Source organism: Rana temporaria, chromosome 3, assembly GCF_905171775.1.
Source record: "Rana temporaria chromosome 3, aRanTem1.1, whole genome shotgun sequence".
Taxonomy (NCBI): domain Eukaryota; kingdom Metazoa; phylum Chordata; class Amphibia; order Anura; family Ranidae; genus Rana; species Rana temporaria.
In genome coordinates, this window is record NC_053491.1 from 96843799 (window position 1) to 96863958 (window position 20160).

The 20160-nt window shown below is 45.9% G+C and overlaps 1 protein-coding gene across 2 annotated transcripts in view; it reads right to left on the reverse strand.

Annotated features, from left to right (window-relative positions):
* The window catches only part of ARIH1 (ariadne RBR E3 ubiquitin protein ligase 1), an 83841-nt gene extending 64980 nt beyond the window's left edge, over window positions 1–18861 (reverse strand). Inside the window, exon 1 of one of the 2 annotated variants that reach the window (XM_040343031.1) lies at window positions 17636–18861. In XM_040343031.1, coding sequence (XP_040198965.1) covers window positions 17636–17926 — 291 coding nt within the window. In that variant the 5' untranslated portion in view covers window positions 17927–18861. The remainder of the gene's footprint in view (window positions 1–17635) is intronic. The other variant, XM_040343032.1, reaches the window with a different exon arrangement.
* Between the last annotated feature and the right edge of the window lie 1299 nt (window positions 18862–20160).

The following is a 20160-nucleotide window of genomic DNA, read 5'->3' on the forward strand; positions in this document are numbered from 1 at the left end:
CCTGACATCTAAGGAATGGAATTCTCTCTCCTTCGGACAAGAAGGAGTTGGACAAAAGGTAGGTAACACTATTTCCTGCGTCCTATGAAATACTGACACTACCTTCGGAAGAAAACTCGGATCAGTTCTTAATACTACCCTATCAGGGAAGATTGACAAAAAAGGCTCCAAAACGGAAAGCGCCTGAAGCTCGCTAATCCTCCTTGCTGAGGTGACCGCCACCAAAAGCACCAATTTTAAAGTTAGAAACTTTACAGAGGCGTCTACCAGTGGTTCGAAGGGTTTTTGAGTCAAACCCCCCAGGACCACTGATAAATCCCACTTGGGGAAAAATTTAAACGGGGAAGGCCTAGCCCTGGCTAAGGCCTTAAAAAATCTGATGACATAGGGCTCTAGAGATAAACGTCTCTCTAGAAACACTGACAAAGCCGCCACCTGCGCTTTTAAGGTGCTGGCTGCCAGACCCTTATCCATACCGTCTTGTAAAAACTCCAAGACGGAACAAGTATTCAAAGGAGAATAATTTTTAACTTCACACCAAGAATTGAAAACCTTCCAAGTCTTGAAATAGATGGCCCTCGTGACCTCTTTCCTACTACTAAGTAGCGTATCTACCAAACGTTTGGAAAGACCCTTCCTGCTAAGAATTAGCTCTTCAGTAACCAGGCCGTGAGCCTTAACCGACTCACGTCTGGATGCAGTAGAGGGCCCTGAAAAAGTAGATCTCTTCTGACTGGTAGAACCCAGGGGTCTTCTACCGCCAGTTCCAACAGACTCGAAAACCAAGGCCTCTTGGGCCAGTACGGGGCTATCAGGATCAGAGTAGTCTTCTCCTCCTGAAGCTTCCGTAACACTAAGGGAATGATCTGAACCGGGGGGAAGGCATAGCACAGGCGGAAGGGCCAGCGTTGAACTAACGCATCTAGACCCTCTGCCTGATCCATTCTGTTTAGAGAGAAATAAGCTGGAACCTTGGCATTGGACTGGGCCGCGAACAGGTCTATCTGAGGAGTTCCCCACTTGTTTACTAGCTCTTGGAAGACCTCCGGGCATAAACACCACTCCGATTCCAGAACCCTTGTCCGACTTAAAAAGTCTGCCAGCATGTTTAGGCTGCCTTTTAGGTGTACTGCCGATAGGGAAGCCAAGTTCACCTCTGCCCAGGACAGAGTCTGTAAGGCCAGACTGAGGAGTACTCTGCTTCTCGTGCCCCCCTGTCTGGAAACATACGCCACTGCTGTGGCGTTGTCTGACAGAATCTGGACATGTTGGTCCAGAATCAGCTCCTGAAAGGCCCTTAGCCCTAACCAAATGGCCCTGAGTTCCCTCCAATTGGAGGACCTTCTGGACTCTTCCCTCGTCCAGGATCCCTGTGCCATCTGCCCGTCCAGGTGAGCACCCCAACCCCACGAACTCGCGTCCGTAGTTAGGACCCTTGTAGTGGGGAAGGACCAAGACAGACCTAGGCGCAGATTTGCCTGGCCTCTCCACCACCAAAGTTTCCTCTTCACTGAAGACGGAACTCTGAATCTCTTCTCTAGGGATTCCCCCTGGGTCCAATTCTGAAGGATCACCTGTTGTAGGTCCCTTGAATGGAGACGAGCCCACTGCACCGCCGGAATGGCGGCCGTGAGTAAGCCCATAGTGGACATGGCTGAGCGCACAGAAATCGGCACATTCGTCTGAATTGTCTTCACCGCAGCCTGAACTTTCTCTATCTTTTCTTCTGGTAGAAAGATTTTCCCCTGAACAGAGTCTATAACGTATCCTAGAAAGACTATCCTCTGGGAGGGTACTAGACTTGACTTTTCTTTGTTCAGGATCCAACCGAGCCCTTCCAAATGAGCCTGGGTCCTCCTCAGGTCCAGGAGAAGCTGCTCCTCCGACTTGGCGAACAGCAGGAGGTCGTCCAAGTATGGAATTATAGAAATCCCCCTGAGCCTTAGGGGTGCCAAGGCCTCTGCCACCACTTTTGAAAAGACTCTGGGAGAGGAGGAAAGGCCGAATGGGAGGGCTCTGAATTGAAAATGTCTCACCCCGCTCTCTGTTCTGATGGCTAGACGCAGATGGCGCTGGGAGGAAGTCCTGATCGGGACGTGCAAATAAGCATCCCTTAAATCTATTGAGGCTAGAAAGCACCCCAGGGGAAGAAGCTTTCTCACCGAGTATATAGAGTCCATGCGGAATCTCTTGTACCGGATAGCTAGATTCAGGACCTTCAGGTTTAAAATTAACCTGAATTTGCCCGACGGCTTCTTTACAAGGAATATATGGGAATAACAGCCCTCCCCCTGTTCTCTCTGGGGAACTGGCGTAATCACCCTCTGTTGGAGAAAATCCTCCACTAATGTCAGCATAGCCTGAGACTTCTCTTGCTCCCTGGGCAATTGGGTCACATAAAACCGCGACGGTGGCTTTCCCGAAAACTCCAGTGCGTATCCCTCTGCAATCAGCTTGAGCACATACGGACTGGACGTCGCCTCTGCCCACTGTGGAAGGAAGGCTTGGAGCCGACCACCCACAGCTGGGAGACCGTCACTGGGGCTTAGCAGGTTGGCTGGGGGAGCGAAATAACACCCCAGGCTTCCCGCGGCCCCTCTGGGACCGCCAGGGTCTACCACCCTGACCTCTTTGTGCCTCCTTAGGACCCTTGGCTTGGAAAAAAGGACGAAAATTTTTCTTGGGCCCCGAATCTACCTTTTTTAAAGGAAGAGCCTTCTTTCTATCCGCCGTCCTATCTAGGACGGTGTCTAGTCCTGTGCCAAAAACCAAGTCTCCTTCAAAAGGTAACCCACACAGTTTCAGCTTAGAGGCTGTGTCCCCCTGCCAGGTCTTAACCCATAAGGCCCTTCTGGTTGAATTTATCAACGCCGAGGATCTGGCGGAGAGCTTCACGGATTCAGCCGAAGCATCCGCTATATAGCCTACCGCTTTCATAAGGACTGGAAAGGACTCCAAAAGCTCTCTACGAGAGGTACCGGCCTCAATGTGACCTTTCAGCTGATCCAGCCAATGCTCAAGGTTTCTGGCCACCACAGTGGATGCCATAGCTGGTTTAAGATTAATCAAGGAGGTATCCCAGGCTTTTTTGAGCAGGCTATCTGCTCTTTTATCCAGGGGATCCTTAAGGGCACCTGTATCCTCAAAAGCTAGGTCCGTATTGCGGGAAACTTTTGAGAATGCTGCATCCAGTTTAGGCCTTTTATTCCAGGCCTGCGTTGGATCTTCATCGAAAGGAAATCTCCTTTTCAGAGATTTAGAAAAGAAGGGTGCCTTCTCTGGGTCCTTCCATTCTCTTTTAATTGTCTCAGACAATACTTTATGTACCGGGAAGGTGCGATGTTTTACCTCATCCAAACCCTGGTACATCCTGTCATGCAATGACAGCTGAGTCGCATCTTCTTTAATGTTTAGGGTAGAATGAATTGTCCTTAATAGGTCATCAACCTCCTCTAAGGACAGTTTATAGCGTGAGGAAGAAGTATCCTTTTCTTCTTCATCCTCCGCCTCTGATCCTGAAATAGCATTTTCAGGTTCCTCCTCCTCGGACTCACTGTCTAACCTTCTAGATGTGGAGGGGGTACTGGCCCTGGCCTTAGATCCTTTGGTCGGACCCTTGTCCAGGAAGGAGCGAAAAGACTGGAAAGTCTGGTGCAACTCCTCCCTAAATGAAGAGAGCAACTCCCCCGTTCCCTTGACGGTGGTCTGCTCAGAGGCCGAACTAGTAGAGGCTTCCCCCCTGACAATCTCCGCAATACAAGTTTTGCATAAAGGTTTGGTCCAGTTCCCTTTAAGGGAAGCTTTACAAGTAGCACACCGCTTCTTGGAAGGAGGAGGTTCTACCACTAAGTTTTTCTTTAACTTTCTGAAACGACACAAAGGACAACAACGCTATGTTTAACCTTTGTACGCCAGCCAACAAAACACACAAGTGCACACAGCTAGTGAACAAATAAAAAACCAGCACCCATCACCGCTGTACCAAAAAAACTACACGCACCCACAGAAGTGACTAGGGTGAGTGAGGCAGGCTCCCCTCCCCCGAAGGGGCAGAAAAGAGGGACATAACAACACCCTGGTACATTGACCCTCGCTGGGTCTCCTACCTGGGCCGGGCTGGTGCTTGTGGCTCCTGCTCCCGCCACCTCCGCTGCGTCTTCTGGCTCCATGGTCCCAGAACGCTGCGGGCGTGCGACAGCTGTTTTAAATCTCCCGGGTTCCTCTCGCCGCTGCGAGACCCGGAAATAGCACCGCCGAAGCTCACTCCCCCTCTTGCGTTCCAGGCGGCCGGAACCGGAAGCCGCCACGCGCCGCCGGAAGTCCCGCCTCCACCCGGAAAGGACGTCACTACGCCCTCCGCTCCGGAGCCTCGTATGCCGGAAGGACAGCACCTGACCGTCCCCCCGCAAGCAACGATGCCCGGACTAAGGGAGCGGGACCTCCAGCAGCCTCTGTCCTCGCCGGACCGAAGAGGAGAAGCACCCGACCTTCACCCGCGCGTCAGGGGAGAAGTCGGGTCCGCCTCTGGAGGATCACCTCCTAACCTAAAACACCGGTATGCTCAAAACAATCCACCTTCCCCGCCTGGGGAGAGAACAGCACACCCCTGGTTCCCTGCAGCGCTTCCACCATGGCCGGAGGAAACACTACAACTGAGGCCATGGTGGAAGGGGGCGGAATTTATAGCATTGACTGCAGTGTTTCCTGGGAAGTGGGTGGAGCTGCGCTCTCTCCAGGTGCTGTCCTGAAAGACGAGGTGAGAAAATAAACGTTTCGCTGTGGGGAAACACAATCAAGAACTGAGGAGCACGGGAAGGGGCGGGGTTTTTAACCTCTTTTTTGATTGTGTTTCCTGTCAGGAGAAGCCAGTCATCTCTCAGGGTGCCGTCCTGGAAGACGACTAGAGAAAATGTGGCATGTAAATGTGACAAGTAGAATGTTTTAAACGTGGGTTACCAGGCATCTGTCAAAATAAATCGTTCAGGAGAGGTTGTAAAAACATCCCATGTACATAAAGGAAAATCCCCCTTATTGGTGGGAGTGGGACAGACCCGGCTCACAATTTGATTGACAACAGCAAGAGCACTGTAAAAATGTGTGGCGTTACAGAAAATATGTAGAAAGTTTAAGTGTGATTAAAAGGTGCCCTGAAAATAAAATCTAGTTTGCTTTGAATTCTTAGTGTGTACCTCCTATCCCGCTGTACCCAGGCACTTCTGATCTAATAGCCAGATACATTCCAACCAGCGCTGCCAGCGAAAACCTATTCTCAAACACTGTGCTGATCACTGTTCCTCTGCTGAAGAGAAAGCTGTACCCGAGGACCTGCAGTGCAAGCATCTCCTGGCTTCATTTATTGCAGGGTCATCAAACTTCAGCCCGTGGGGCAAGATGTGGCCCCTTGCTTGCCTGCATCCGACCCTTCGGCACTATTCCTTCCACTAACACCAAAGATGGGGCACTATTCCTCCCACTGACAAATTAATTTTTTTTACTCCCACTGACCATTCAATCCTATTGCACAGTTCACTCCTACCAATGCCAGGACATTTTCTACCTTCACTGGCCACAGTCCGGCCTCCCTAAAGTCTGAAGGACATTAAACTGGCCCTTTGTTTCGAAAATTTGGAAAATCCTGATTAATTGTGTGAATTTTTGTTTTCTCCATCATATCCTTCTTTCCCCAGTGGGCAGATTACTAGTTATCAGTAGTCAGTCCTACGGCACATTTCTCATTTCCTAATAATTCAATGATATGTATAAAGCAGCCATCTACAATCTGCTGTAGAAAAGCAAAATCACACTTAGTTGCTGGATCACCACAGTCATTTAATATAGATATAATAGCGCTAAGGCCTCGTTCACACTGGGCATAAATGCAGGGCCAGGTTTACCTGCATGAGGATGTACAGGTGGTTTGTGCAGCCCTGCGCAGGCAGTCCCATTGATGTCCAAGGACACAGCAGAAAACTACTATATGTATTATTGATCAGAAATGCTGTCTGCCAACTGTTGTAGTAATAGCAATCCTGTTGAGGAGGCCAGTCACCCCAGCTAGCTAGCTGTTCACTGGGTGACCAGCCTCCTGTACACCCCTCACATCCTCAGCACACATGCTTCAAAGTAGGATGTCTTGCATACAACTCCGCCCCAAGCCAATTGAAACTGCGGATTTGGATGTTAAAAGATAACGCAATCTAGACTTTCTATAGACAAAGGAGGCAAGTAAAAAAAAAAAAAAACACAACAACACAAACAAAGGGGAGTTACAGTGGGGTAGAGAAACCATTCAAAGAAAAGTTAACTTGTATGGAGATGGGCTGTAAGAACAAACAGTAGGTGAAGCAGAACAGAAACAAAGTAACCTGCACTATAGCCGACTGGCCCAGAATGTCATATGGTAAGTGTTGGTGCATATTTGGGATCAAACCCCCTAAACCTTGACAGACAAGATAAAAGTACTTTCACTCTTAAAAAATGATCAGTATCAGGACGATTCCCAAAATGTCTGTCTGAACGGACATATTCCATCTTGGAAGACAAGTTAATAATTCAGGGTAAAATCCTTGCAACGCTCAAACCCTCACCTTACTGCTATAAATTTAGGTGACCAATCTACATTGACACACTGGGCAAAAAGGCAAACAGTATCACGCTTATAAGATACTGGGTTCAATTCTGAAAGAGTGGTTATCAAATTTTCTTAGCAGGTAACCTGGAAACCGTACTTCATACAACTCTAGCTACAAGGCACTGCCAGATTCTAGTTTTATAGATGCTGGAGGTTTAAAGCCGATTAAAAAGAGACGGTACAGGATGAGCAAAAATCCTGACACGTTAATGGGGCCGGCATGGACAAAGCACAGTGATTAGCCACTGCGTCACACATAAGAAGCTTGTGTTGTGGACCAAGCATAAAGCCGTTTGTTAAAGGGGCAAGAAGCCTGCTTATTACTGAAGTACATTTTTTCAGACAGAAGGAGACACAAAACAAAAACAAGGGCATACCAGTGGTGACTGAGCAATTTGCATTTTAAATCCCAAAATATTTTTATGTAAAATGTAAATACAACTTAATTTTAACCAAGAACTGTCAATTTTACTTTAATTAGAGTCTACTTTTGAGAACCTTACAAACTTTGATTTTAGGTCCCTAAAGAGATGCTCCAATCCCCCCCCACATATTTTTTATATATTTTTTTTTTAAAGTCAGCAGCTACTGACTTAATATAATGAAACTTACCGGAGTCCAGTAATGCCCGCACCCGAGCCGATTCTTCAATTGGCTTTGGGTGTAGGCCTTGGCATTTGGGGTAATAAGAACCAGCAGTAAAGCCTTTCCGTTTCCTATTGCCCGAATCCCACTGCGCTTTGTGAATGGTCCCACAGTCTTCTGGGACCTGAAATGTGTCCCAAAAGGCTGTGGGGAAAAGTAGAGGGGGGCAGAACATCCTCACAAATCTCCATGGCGATCTAACCCGGAAGCTGGGGGACCTCAAGTCCAGCGAAGAACGGGCCCAGTTAATGACTGCGCTGAGCTCCTGGACCAGTAAGTGTCTGCTGAGCACCCTTTTAGAAGACAGACATAGCAGGATAGATCCCTGCATCAAAATTGCTTTCGTTCATGTAGGGATCACACGTGTGTGTGTGTGTGTGCCCAGCTTAGCACTCAAAAGACAAAAGGAAATAACCATGGCAAGCTTCTAATGTTCTTCCAACAACTGGCTAGCGAGCCACTTCCAAAGTACACACAATTGGGCAATAATTACGCCTAAGGGCAAAATAATCTACTACACCCTGAACTGCATGACAGCTTTGTTTAGGCAAACCTACCACAGAGTGACTCTCTTTGAGCAGGCGGCTACTTGAGCCATTATAGCACATTCCACTGTGTATCATATCGCGCTGTTTACCTGGCACTGGATTTAGTGCCTATGTTTGTAAGTGTTTACATTTTTTATTAAAATGTTATATTACTATTGCGGAGAGCACTATGGTCTGTTATCTTTTTACATGATTGGATATATCCCCCATTGGAATCTGCTGTGAGTTCGTTCACTTGGTCTTTATTGGAGCATTTTGCAAGGATCATACCCTCATGAGAAAGCGTTTATGACCCTATCTAATAGAGGGTCTACCCTGTGAGGTGAGCAGCCATTTCTGTCATTGGTGGAGGTTTCTCAATATATTCCATGCTCATCACCCGCATGCTTCTACCTAGAGTCACGTTTTGAAGATCACTTGGATCATTACTTTATGGACTTGCGATTAGCGCTGCACTATCTCTTGAACATTATAGCACATAGGCTGAAAACAACTTTCCCCGGTCATACAACTCCCAAACAAACATTTATTCCACCATAATTGGACAACCAATGGTTGTTATGGAATCATGAGGAAAGGCTTCAAGCGCGTTTTACATCTGGTACAGTGTTACCAAACAATTTTTTCATATGGTGTTATGTGCTGCCAATAGTTGTCGGCGATAAGAACCTATAAATAGGTGATTAAAATACTGTAGCTGCTGACTTAATATTAGAACACTTACCTGTCCGGGGATCTCAGCACACCAGCCGATTTTACGATGAGCCCTCGGGTTCTGCTGCCATTCGTGGTAAGGGAAACTGGCAATGGAGCCTTTTTGCTTCACAGCCAGTTCCCTACTGTGCATGCGCACTGCACTAACTGGCACGGCGCTGGAATGAGGAGGGGGCAGAGGTCGCTATGGCGAGGTCTCTCCACCCCAAAAAGGTGCAAAATGTTTCACGGGGGGCAGGTGAATTAAGCAAACAAGCTTTAAAGATATCTGATAAAGGAAATTAAAGCATAGGAAAAAAAAAAACACATTTGGCTACCTCTGAACCCAGCAAACTATCTGTGGCTAAATAGTCATGTGAATGTAGGCTAGCCTAGGACTAAGACCAAATTTGCTTCTTATAAAATAATTTAAAGAGGAAGTAAACCCAGATGGGTTTTACTTCCTCTTTGTTGCCCTGCAAAGGTAAAGCATATTGGGCTACTATGCATCTCATAGTAGCCCATTATGTAACACTTACCTGCAGGAGAAGCCTGCAATGTTCCAGTCTTCCTTGCTGGCAGCGGACATCCATTCTTCACCCCTCTTCTTCCGGGGTCGTGAACTCCGGCTCTGTGACTGGCCAGAGTCGCGAGAGCCGCAGTCACGGCATGTACCCAGCTTAAAACGGCACAAGTGTGCCCTTTTTTGGTCCTCAGGAAATGAGATTGGCCATCAGTACATCAGGATTAATCAATTTTCAGAATAAACTCCTTAACCACTTGTACTCGCTGTTGTCATACGGTGGCACTTTGAAGTGGAATATCGTTATGGCAGCAACTAGTTGCCATAACCCCTCCATCCACTTCTTTAGCGGGCAGTCGGCTTCAGATAAAAGTGGTCTCTGCAGTGGATTCACCGCAAGATCATTTTTATCGGTGGCGGGAGAGGGCCACCCTGCTGCGGTGCCCACCGCCACTTACTGGAACCGCCGGCAGAGGCAATCGGATCCTGTCCCCTGCTTGGCATGGAGTTGATTGAGGGGGAAGATGGCCTCCACCCAGCTTCATACTATTGCAGGGTGGAAGCAACGTCAAAACATCACTTCCACCCATAGCTCTTAAAAGGCACATTTTTTTTATTACTACTACATTTTAGAGTAAATATGAGTTCTGAGGTCTTTTTGACCCCAGATGGCATATTTAAGGAGGTCCTGTCATGCTTTGACACAATTTTAAGAACTGTAAAAAACGAAAAAAAGAAGAAAAATAGTAAAATGAATAAAAATAAAAAATAACACGCCCCGTCCCGCCGAGCTCACGTGCAGGAGCGAACGTATATGCGAGTAGCGCCCGCATATGTAAACAGTGTTCAAACCACACATGTGAGGTATCACCATAATCGGAGCAATAATTCTAGTCCTAGACCTCCTCTAATTCAAAACATGCAAACTGCAGAATTTTTTAAATGTCGCCTATGGAGATTTTTAGGGGTAAAAGTTTGCCGCCATTCCACGAGCGGGCGAAATTTTTAAGTGTGACATGTTGGGTATCAACTTACTCAGCGCAACATCTTTCACAATTGAAAAAAAAAAAGCTAACTTTTCTGTTGTATTTATTTTTTTTTATTATTAAAAAATAAAGCATATTTTTTTCCCCCAAAAAAAAGTGCACTTGTAGGACCGCTGTGCAAATACAGTGCGACAAAGCATTGCAACGACCACCATTTTATTCTCTAGGGTGTTATACAAGTTTGGGGGTTCCAAGTAACTTTCTAGCAAAAATAAATAAATAATGATTTTAACTTTTTTTTTAACAAGTTTGAAAAATAGGCCCAGTCCTTAATTAAAAGCCACAAGGATATTCAGTTTGTGAGCACCAAATTTATTTACAACTTCAGATGCTACCTTGTACAAGTAGCAGTAACATCATCACTGTGCTGTACATAGCATATGCAGAAAGCAAAGTTGTGGGAAAGACCCAGCAGCTTCTTCCACTACAGGCTGCCTGCAGAAAACTACAGGAGGGACTGTGTAAAAGACCAGTCACCCTGCAAAGGAGGGAGAGCAGTAGTGACTGGTCTATTATAGGAAGCTTCTGCACAAACATTCACACTGGATTACTGCACAGATATGGAAGAAATACACAAAGCACACCAACATTCAAGTAAGAATATGCCTCTTTTATTTAGCCATTATTTTCTCATCCCGCTTTAGGCTCACAGTAAGTGACAATGACAATGCATTTCTGGCAAGATCAACAGGTATTTTTGGTATTTGCAAATGTTCCTAGTCTGGGAAAAAAAAAATAACTAATAAAGCCAACATATCTAAAATTGTAAGCTGCAACGTATTTTTTTGTTTTTACAAGTTTAGATGCAAAAGTCTGCACTTCTCTTACAATGCGTTTAACATTACAAAACTGGAACTGAATAGTACATCAACGGTACCCACAAACTGCTCCAAGCATGCCAATGCACCCGCGTCGTGGACTTTTGTCCACATTATACACGTTTTGCCTTTCCACACAAGTCGCTTGAAGCAGTTGAAATACAGGTAGGAAGGAGGTCAACTGCAGGCAAGATGGTAACTGCACCTAAGGCAGTGAAAAAAAAAAAAAAAATCTAGGAGAAAGTGGACAAAGTTTGCTGGTGAAAGGGAGCTTGCATACCTGTCAAAACACAACTTTCTAGGTTTTTTCTTTCCTTACTTAGTTCCACTTTAATTGTAAAAAAACTATTTATTAAAGCAGTATGAATGCTTATTTCCTAAAGTCTGCCCTGTTGCCCATATCCCCCCCATGCCACCAGCCCTTTATGCAACAGGAAAAAATAAATATTTCCTCCGTCTGGTGAATGTCCCCCCACCCCCCCCAAGCCCCAAGTTGTGTGTCATTAAGCGTCACACAACCACTTCCTGTCTGGAGCCACGTTGGTTTAGTCTACAGATGTGATATCAATATTGTAATAGTGATGTAGAATGGGTTGCAATTATTATACAATCCTGCCCACTAATGCCTACTTTAGAAGACTTATCTGTACATTCTTCCTCTGCAAGCTTCCATTACAATGAACCTGCTTTCAGGAACAATATTTTATGTAACAGTAATGGTGAACTATGGGTTGTGGGCAGTGATAAAAGATTGCCCACAACATCCAGAACCACCCTGTAACTACACTTGTCCCAAAGCATCATGGGATATGTAGTTTCGGAAAATTATGTGGTCAGGACACAGGAACTGCCTCCACACACCTTAAACCTGCAAACAGTGCTTGAAGAAAGTTATGATGTCACAGGTACTTTTGAAAGTTGTATGGCAAAAGAATTACAAAATTTAAAGTGTGGAAGTGCAAACACTTTGGAGATAGAACATATATTGTGGAAAGGAAAGGAAATAATCTTGGATTTAAAGGGTAAGATCACCAGTAATAAAAGTAAAAAAAAAAAATGTGCATTTATTTTACTCTGAAGTGTGTAAGGTATTGAATCCGCCGTCAGATCGCAGGTGCAATGCCTGGATCCTGCAGACTCTCAGTACACAGTCTGTCTGTAGCTCCAATATGAGCAGGCAGTGTTACTGAATGGCAGAAAGAACCAATGGTTTATGAGAGCGCTCACCAGCACCCTCGCAGTCCATTGATAACTACAAGCCATTGGCCAATAATAGATGTGGTTCATTCATTTAAAACTTTAGAACTCTAAATAAATTGACATTGCTAGGCGGAGCCCCTCATGACTGCGCCGTTTTAAAATTCTTACAGCGAGTGTGGGGAGAATATCCCCAGCTTGCTGTCACAGGGAGAAGAGGCAGGAGCTGAAAAATGTTACATGCTCCACCCTAAATACAGGTGGAACACGCAACATGTCGCAAAAGTGAACTTATTTTTTAAGCTTTAGCCTAGGTTCACACTACTGCGAATTCAAAAACGCGGTAAAATGCGCGATTTTACAGCTACGATTTTGCCGCGATTTCGGCCACAATTTAATGTAAATCGCCGCCCGAAATTGCAAAAAGTAGTACAGGAACTACTTTTTGAAATCGCAGATGCGGCGTCGCACTGATTAGGACAGTGCCATTGCCGACAATTGCCGCCGATTTGAGATGCGATTCTCAAATCGTTCCAAATCGTACCCAGTGTGAACCAGGGCTTAAAGTGAAAGTCAAGCCAATCAAAATCTCTTCACAACATGGCAACGCAATTTCAAAAGTAATTTTAATCTTAAAATCTGCAGCTTTCATTAAAATACCTGGTAATCCGGCCATGAAGGTCCTTGTTCAGGCACTTGCTTTTATGTGGTAAAAACTAATATTTCCCCATCTCCCAAAAGCTCTTCTTGCATTGGCACCCTATCACATAGGCCTTGAGTAGAGACAATAAGCAGCCATGCCAACAAACATTGTGCAGGCACATTGTTCGCCGTTGTCACCTATAGAAAAACCCTCTGAGCAAAGACCTGCTACTGCTGATGATCAGCAGCACTGGGATACAAAAAAAATGGAAATTAAAGATGGTGAAAATTGTAGTTTATAAAAGAAAAAAACAAATATGCTTTTTTTTATGCTTAGGCAAATAGAATGTCATTTACTTAAAGCAGAGGTACACCCTCATTTAAAGTCTACGTTAATTACACGGGATAAGTGCCTAAATTTCAACTTCGCTGTCTAAATTTGTTTTAAACGATTCCATACCTTGTTAGGACGTTTCAGAACCAGGCACTTCCTAGTTTAGCTCCCCATGGAGTGGGCGTGTCGCTTTACCTCCGATCGCCCCAGTGAATCCTGGGATTAGTTTTGCATTGTCTCCTGGGAGCACAGCATGACGCTGCCCAGGAGACTATTCTCTCGCCATCTAGAATCACTCTTGTGCGATTGTGATGGCAACTGTGTAGTGTTGACGGCACCGCTTGCCATCAACACTGCACATGCGCGGGATAGAGCGGTGAATGCTGGGACATCCGCATTCACCGTATCCCAGAAAGATTTGCTTGTGGGCTTCAGAGTGCCCACAAGCAAGATGGAAGCGTTCATCTAAGATTTTTATAAATCATCTTTTGCGGAAGAATGACAATGCGGGGGGCTATGAAATTAGGACACATGAGTACCCGATTAACTAAAGTTAACAGCGCCAGAAGCATCTAAAAAAAAAAATTCCCACGGAACCCCCGCTTTAAAATGCAACATCTAAACAGCCATGACCTTACTACTAAGTAAAGCTTTTATAAACAAACTTCAGATTTTTTTTTTGTTGTTGTTTACAAATAGTCTAATTAGTTACATCTAATAATGGTTCTAGTAGGTCTGGATGTAGTTACATACTGTTTTCAAGCAAAAGAAAATTGGGGTGCCTGAAAGTACTCGTTATTTTTCAAATGGATACTGGTATCCCTGTGGGGGCCCTGTCCCCCTCCACTAACACATTTGACATCTTGGGGGGGGGGGGGGACGGGACGGAAAGGTACCTGGGTTTTGACAGGTACCCGCACCCACTTCTGGGTAAGATTTCCGCGGTGATCACAGAGTATTTCTGGCCGCCACTCCTCCCCCCCTGCTTTCTGGGTCTCATAAGACTACGAGACCATTCAGAAAGCACAACTCGAGCATATGAAGTAGGTAAAGATGCGGACACCTGAAGCCGACTGATCAGCTCGGAGTGCCGACATCGCTGGATCCCTTATATTAAAAAAGTCAGCAGCTACAGTATTTGCAGCTGCTGACTTAATTTTCTTTGCCCAGACTGGAGCTCCTCTTTAAGCTGGCCATATGTTGCACTTTGGCTGGTTCCTGATGAATTAGGCAAAATTTGGACAGTGGGAGACCTTGTTGATACCACTACAACCGACATCCTTCAGCTGAAAATCTAAGCGCATGGGAGGAAAACTTTCAGCTGAACATCCAATCAGATGAAGGCACTGTTCAGGTATTCAGACAGCCGTTGACACCAGCTGACAAAATACAATATTGTTTGATTCCTTCTGTTAAACCTACAGGCTGAACAAAAGAAATCAATGAGTGTATGGAAAGCTTTATTCTGAATTTGAAGACCCTTCTACTGCCTGGGAGTATGCCATAGAGATGTATGTGAAGACTAACACCACAAGGTGCCTTCCCTTGAAGGCGGTTACTACAAATATGTCAGGCCCTCTATAAAACCTCTTGATTTTTAAGGAATTATTCACATGATCCCTGAAACCTACTTGTAACTGTCCAGTTTCCTATCATTTGGTCGGGCCTCACTGACAAACAAAATGTATAACCGGACAATACTCCAAAACAGGAACATAAAACCCTTGAGAGCCAGGAACCCAAAAAAGATGGGCGACGGGGAAGACACAATAACATATCTATACTTATATTTATATTACACACACACTGCTGTAAGCAGTTACTGCCCTCTACTGGACAGAGAGCTGTTTATACCTCTTGGTAAATGACCACATATTACTAATGTTACACGCCTGACATGAGTCAGAAACTAAATCTGCTTGTTCATACCATATAAAAAGGTTCAGTTCAATGCATGTTATTCAAAAAAAAATTCTGAAAAATGTTGCTTGCCTTAACTGAATGCCATAACCACGCACTCCATTTGGGGGCTTTATATTTGTAAAAAGTTTTAGGGCTCATTCTAATTTACATATAAAGCTGATCTCTATGTTCTCTGTCACTTTTAACTGCTTGCCTACAGGGCACTTTCACCTCCTTCCTGCCCAGGCCATTTTTTTTACCTTTGGTGTCATCACACTTTGAATAACAATTGCGCAATAATGCAACGCTGTATCCAAACCAAATTTGAATCTTTTTTTTACAAATAGAGCTTTCTTTCGGTGGCATTTACTGGGTTTTGTTTAAAAAAAAAATGTAAAAAAATAAATAATTTTGCTCCTTCACTGATGTGAGCTGATAAGGCTGCGCTGAGACATCACTGATAATCATTACTTACTGGCTCTCCTCACGCACTGTTAACGTAAGGAGAGGAATGCTGATAACCAGCATTTCCTGTTTACTCTGATTGGACACAGCTGATCACATGGTAAAGAGCCTACGTCATAGGTGCTTTACTGTGATGGGCTGATGGAGGGACACAATGCACCACTGATCGTCACGCATGCGCAGCAAGAATGGGAGGACATAATTTCACTATACGGCAGACGGGAAGCAGTTAAAGTTTGTTTGGACCAATCTGATCCAATAGAACAATTTCCTTCACCAAGTGCTGCACTGGCTCTAAAAGCTGTATGTACTGCATTTAGTTTCAGCTACATAAAGTATACAGTGCTAGGTTCCAGCTGGGAGACAGACTTCCCATCTCACACCCAGAACAAAAAAAGTCGGTCTGAGCGGTGCTCAGCCAATCAGAGACCGTTCTGTAAATAAATACAAAGCTTCCTCCGATTGGCCGAGGCAGAGAGGTGGACTGATGAAATCACGCTCTCCGCCTCAGCTACCCATGAATGTCTGAGCACCACTCATACCGCCTCTATTTTGCTCTGGGTGTAAGACTGGAAGTCTTGTTTTCACTGCTGGAATCCAGCGCTGTGTACTGTATGTAGCTGAAGCTACTGACAGTGCTTAGAACCAGTATGGCACAAAGTGAAGGAAATTGTTTATTTGTAAAGTATTTAAAGCGACAGAATGAAAATCAGCGTTAAAGGGGTTGTAAAGGTTCGTGTTTTTTTCTCTAAATAGGTTACTATAAGCTAGTGCATTGTTGGTTCGCTTACCTTTTTCTTCAATTTCCCTTCTAAATTTTGTTTTTCTTTGTCTGAATTTCTCACTTCCTGTTCCTCTTCAGTAAGGTGTTCTAAATGACTTTCCACCGCTGGGATGATGGTGGAAAGCTTACTGAGGCAAAACAGGAAGTGAGAAATTCAAACAAAGAAAAAAAACATTTAGAAGGGAAATTGAAGGAAAAGGTAAGTGAACCAACAATGCACTAGCTTAAGGGAACCAATTTAGAAAATACAAGACTAAACCTTTACAACCCCTTTAAGCCCATATTCCATGCAGAGCCACAGGCAGCTCATAAAAGTGGTTGCACAAGCAACGCTGGCATGGACACCACTGCCTTTTAAAGTCTGGCATGCGGACAACGGCTTAAAGTGGTTCTAAGGGCTCAAGATTTTTTTTACCTTCATAAATTCTATGCATGAACGTAAAAAAAAAAAAAAAATTCTCTGTTCAGCAAGTCTCCCCAAATACTTACCTGAGCCACCTCTCGATCCAGCGATGTGAACGAGAGCCAAGGCTCTTCAGGGACTCTCCATCCTCATTGGCTGAGAAACTGTCAATTACAGCCAGTGAGCCAATGAGGAGAGAGGCCGAGCGGTGAATGGACACACAGAGTAGCGGCCCTGGGTGCCACGATTGTAAGCTGCTTGCTCTGCGGGCACCTGGCAGGAGCCAGGAGTGTAGGCAGGGAATCTGAGAAGAGAAGGATCAGGGCTGCTCTGTGCAAAGCCACTGCAAAGAGCAAAGTGTACCAGGTTTATTTAAAAAAAAAAAAACTATAGCCTTTAAAGAGTTCCACCCAAAAATAGAACCTCCGCTTTAAGGGAAGGTGACCCCCTGACATGCCACATTTTGCATGTATTTTTTTTTTTTGGGGGGGGGGGGGGGGGGTTCAGAAATTCCCTTTTTAGAGGGTTCCAGCTCCCGCTTCCTTCTGGGGCACCGTGGTGCCAGAAGGAAGTTCACCTCTCTCCCTCCCCCTCTGCAATCATCTGGGACACGTCACAGGTCCCAGATGATTGCCAGTCACAGTGTGCAGCGCATGCCCACAGTGACAATGTCAGCTGACTTTTATTTTTTTTTGGAACGCCGCTTTAATATCACCCATTTGAATGAGCCCTTACACATGGCTGCCTGCGGCCACACAACATAGCGGTTGTATATGTTTTCCTGCAGACGATTACAGCCACCTCAAGCTCGTGAATGACAGCACGCGGCTGAATGCGGGTATACGCTGGTACTTGATAAACCCATGAATAAGTACAGATGTAAAAAACATTTCTCCTTATAGATTAAAAGCTCCTTGAGGGCAGGGACTAATGTGAATGTATAATATATATGGCGCTGTGTAAATACCTGTAATAAATAGAAATAAAACAAGAAAAAAAAATACCTGGATGACTTCATTCACTTCACGGATGCACTCCACCATGTGCTGAAGGATCTGCTCAGCCGTGAGGACCTCATATCGATAGTCTTCATCTTCCTCCCCACCAGGACCGGGCCCCAGGACACCTACTCCTCCTTCTCCACATATGCCGGCTCTTTCCGACCCACCAAGTCCAGCTTCCACCAGTTCTACTTCTCCAAGCTCCAACTCATCTTCATGCTCATCCGCCGCACTATCTTCGCTGCACTCTTCGTCTTCGTCATATTCGTAGTTGTACCCTTCGTCTGAGTCCATGTTCCCAGTCGGAGAAACTGATGGGAAACGCGAGGCGATTCTTCAAACGAACTCAGAAGCCCCGCCGCCGTGCGTTGGGGAGTCCTGTGTCACCGAGGGGAGGACACAGGCGGCATAAAGGACAACAAGAGAGGCGGCCTTTGCTCCAACAACAGAGCACACCACTGCAAATCTACCCAAGGGGCGATCCTGACTGGCCAAGGGATGTCAATGAGAGGCGGACACCTCAAAGCACCTACGACTACGGGCAGCACAAACTTTATATCTAGACACCGGGCAGATAGGTCACTGCAAGGTTTTTCTAAAGGGATTCTACACCCGGTGAACGTTGCGATGAAAAACAAAAAAACTTTAGACTTCCTAGTCGAGGCGGGACGGTTACAAATTAACAGACATCACCTTCCCACCGTGTAAACGATCGCCGGAAAAGTCCGAACAAACGAAAAGAAAATTGATTAGCTACGTAACATGGCATCTGTCCATAGGACAGGCCGGGGCAGGGCAAAGGGTGATGTGATGACCCAGCTAGGAGGGTGGGCCCTAGGGTCAGTAGTGTGTGCCCATACAATGTAATGTCAGGACTAGCGTAGTGTGTCTCTTCTAGAACCCGGATGAATGAGCCTCCTCTCCCCCCGCACCGGGCTCTGCCTGTCTAGTAGTACAGGAGGCTGTAGCGTAGTACCCGGGGGCTCCCTCTCTGTTCCTATGTCCAATGTAGAGACCCGGCTCCCCGGACTCTCCTCAGCAAACACACAGGGGGGCTCTCCGGTGTGTCCGAACCAGGCAGGCCTCAGGCCCCTGAATCACCGCCCCTTCTCGGAGCGCGCTCCCGCTCAGGTCAGAGCGCGCCCCCCAGGAGTTGAATTCTTCGCCGCTGTTCTTTCCCCCCTGTGAACGCTCCGGTCGCGCTGTTCTCTGCGCTTACGGGTTTTCCCCCCTCCCCAGCGGACTGACAACCCCCCCTCCCCCGGTACCGGTCTCAGGGAGACACCGAGTAGCTTCAGTCGCTGAGCCAACAAAGGGGCGGTAGCGTCACGCACGGGCACGTTAGCGCATCACCACCTGGGCGACGACGGCACGGAGCTTCCGGCGCGGCCGTCCCGCCATGTTGGTGGAGGAAGCCGGGGCAGAGGCGCCACCTTGAAGTGGGAAGCGGGTTAGGGGGAGTGGGAGGAGACTGAGAGGGGACATTTTGGAGGTGGCAATGTGTGTGTACAGGCAGGACACGGGGTTCGCCGTCATGAAGGAGTCATGTCCTTATAAAGGTGCTTAGGTAGTACAATGAGCAACTTATCAGGTCTGGATTAGAAGCAGTGACAGTACACAGGTGGTGGCGGCCATGTTAGAGGTGGCAGAAAGTAAGGTATTCCTGGAGAACACAGAGAGAGGAGTAAAGTTGGAAGCCAGTATTACATTTATGCCTGGTACACACATTATTTTATTTTTTTTGGCATGCTAATCTCATATAGAAAATAAAAATTTCGGACAACAGATTAAAAATTGGGCAGTGATGTCATGTATTTGTATTGCACTTACCAATAAAAACTGTACTGATTAAAGTGGAGTTCCAGCCAAAAAAATAAACTTCCACTTTTAAGAGCTGGTGACCCCCTGACATGCCACATTTGGCATGCCATTTTTTTGGGGGGCGGGCAGGTACCCTGTTTTTACAGGCATTCCAGCTCCTACTTTATCCTGTGGCACCAGAAGGATGTTCCCTCCCTGCAATCTTATGGGACACGTCAAAGGTCCCAGAAGATTGCCCAGCCATTCACAGCAGCACGGCATGCGCAGAGAGCGCTGAGCGCCCACAGTTAGAATGCAGAGAGGAGCGAGGCTTCTTGCATCCACATCGCTGGACTATGGGACATGTACAAGTGTCTGTTTTTTAAAGCGGTAGGGATGATCCGAACACCCCCCGTTTCGGATCGAATCCAGAACATGCGAACGGACTGATAGTTTGCGTGAACTTTAGAACCCCGTTAAAGTCTATGGGACTCAAACATGAGAAATCAAAAATGTAAATTTTAAAGGCTAATATGCAAGTAATTGTCCTAAAAAGGGTTTGGGGACCCGGGTTCTGCCCAGGGTACAGGGTATCAATGCAAAAAAAAAAAAACAGTTTTAAAAACGGCCTTTTTTTCATGATTTTAATGATGCTTAAAGTGAAAAAATAAAAGTGAAATATTCCTTTAAATATCTTGTCTGGGGGGTGTCTATAGTATGCCTGTAAA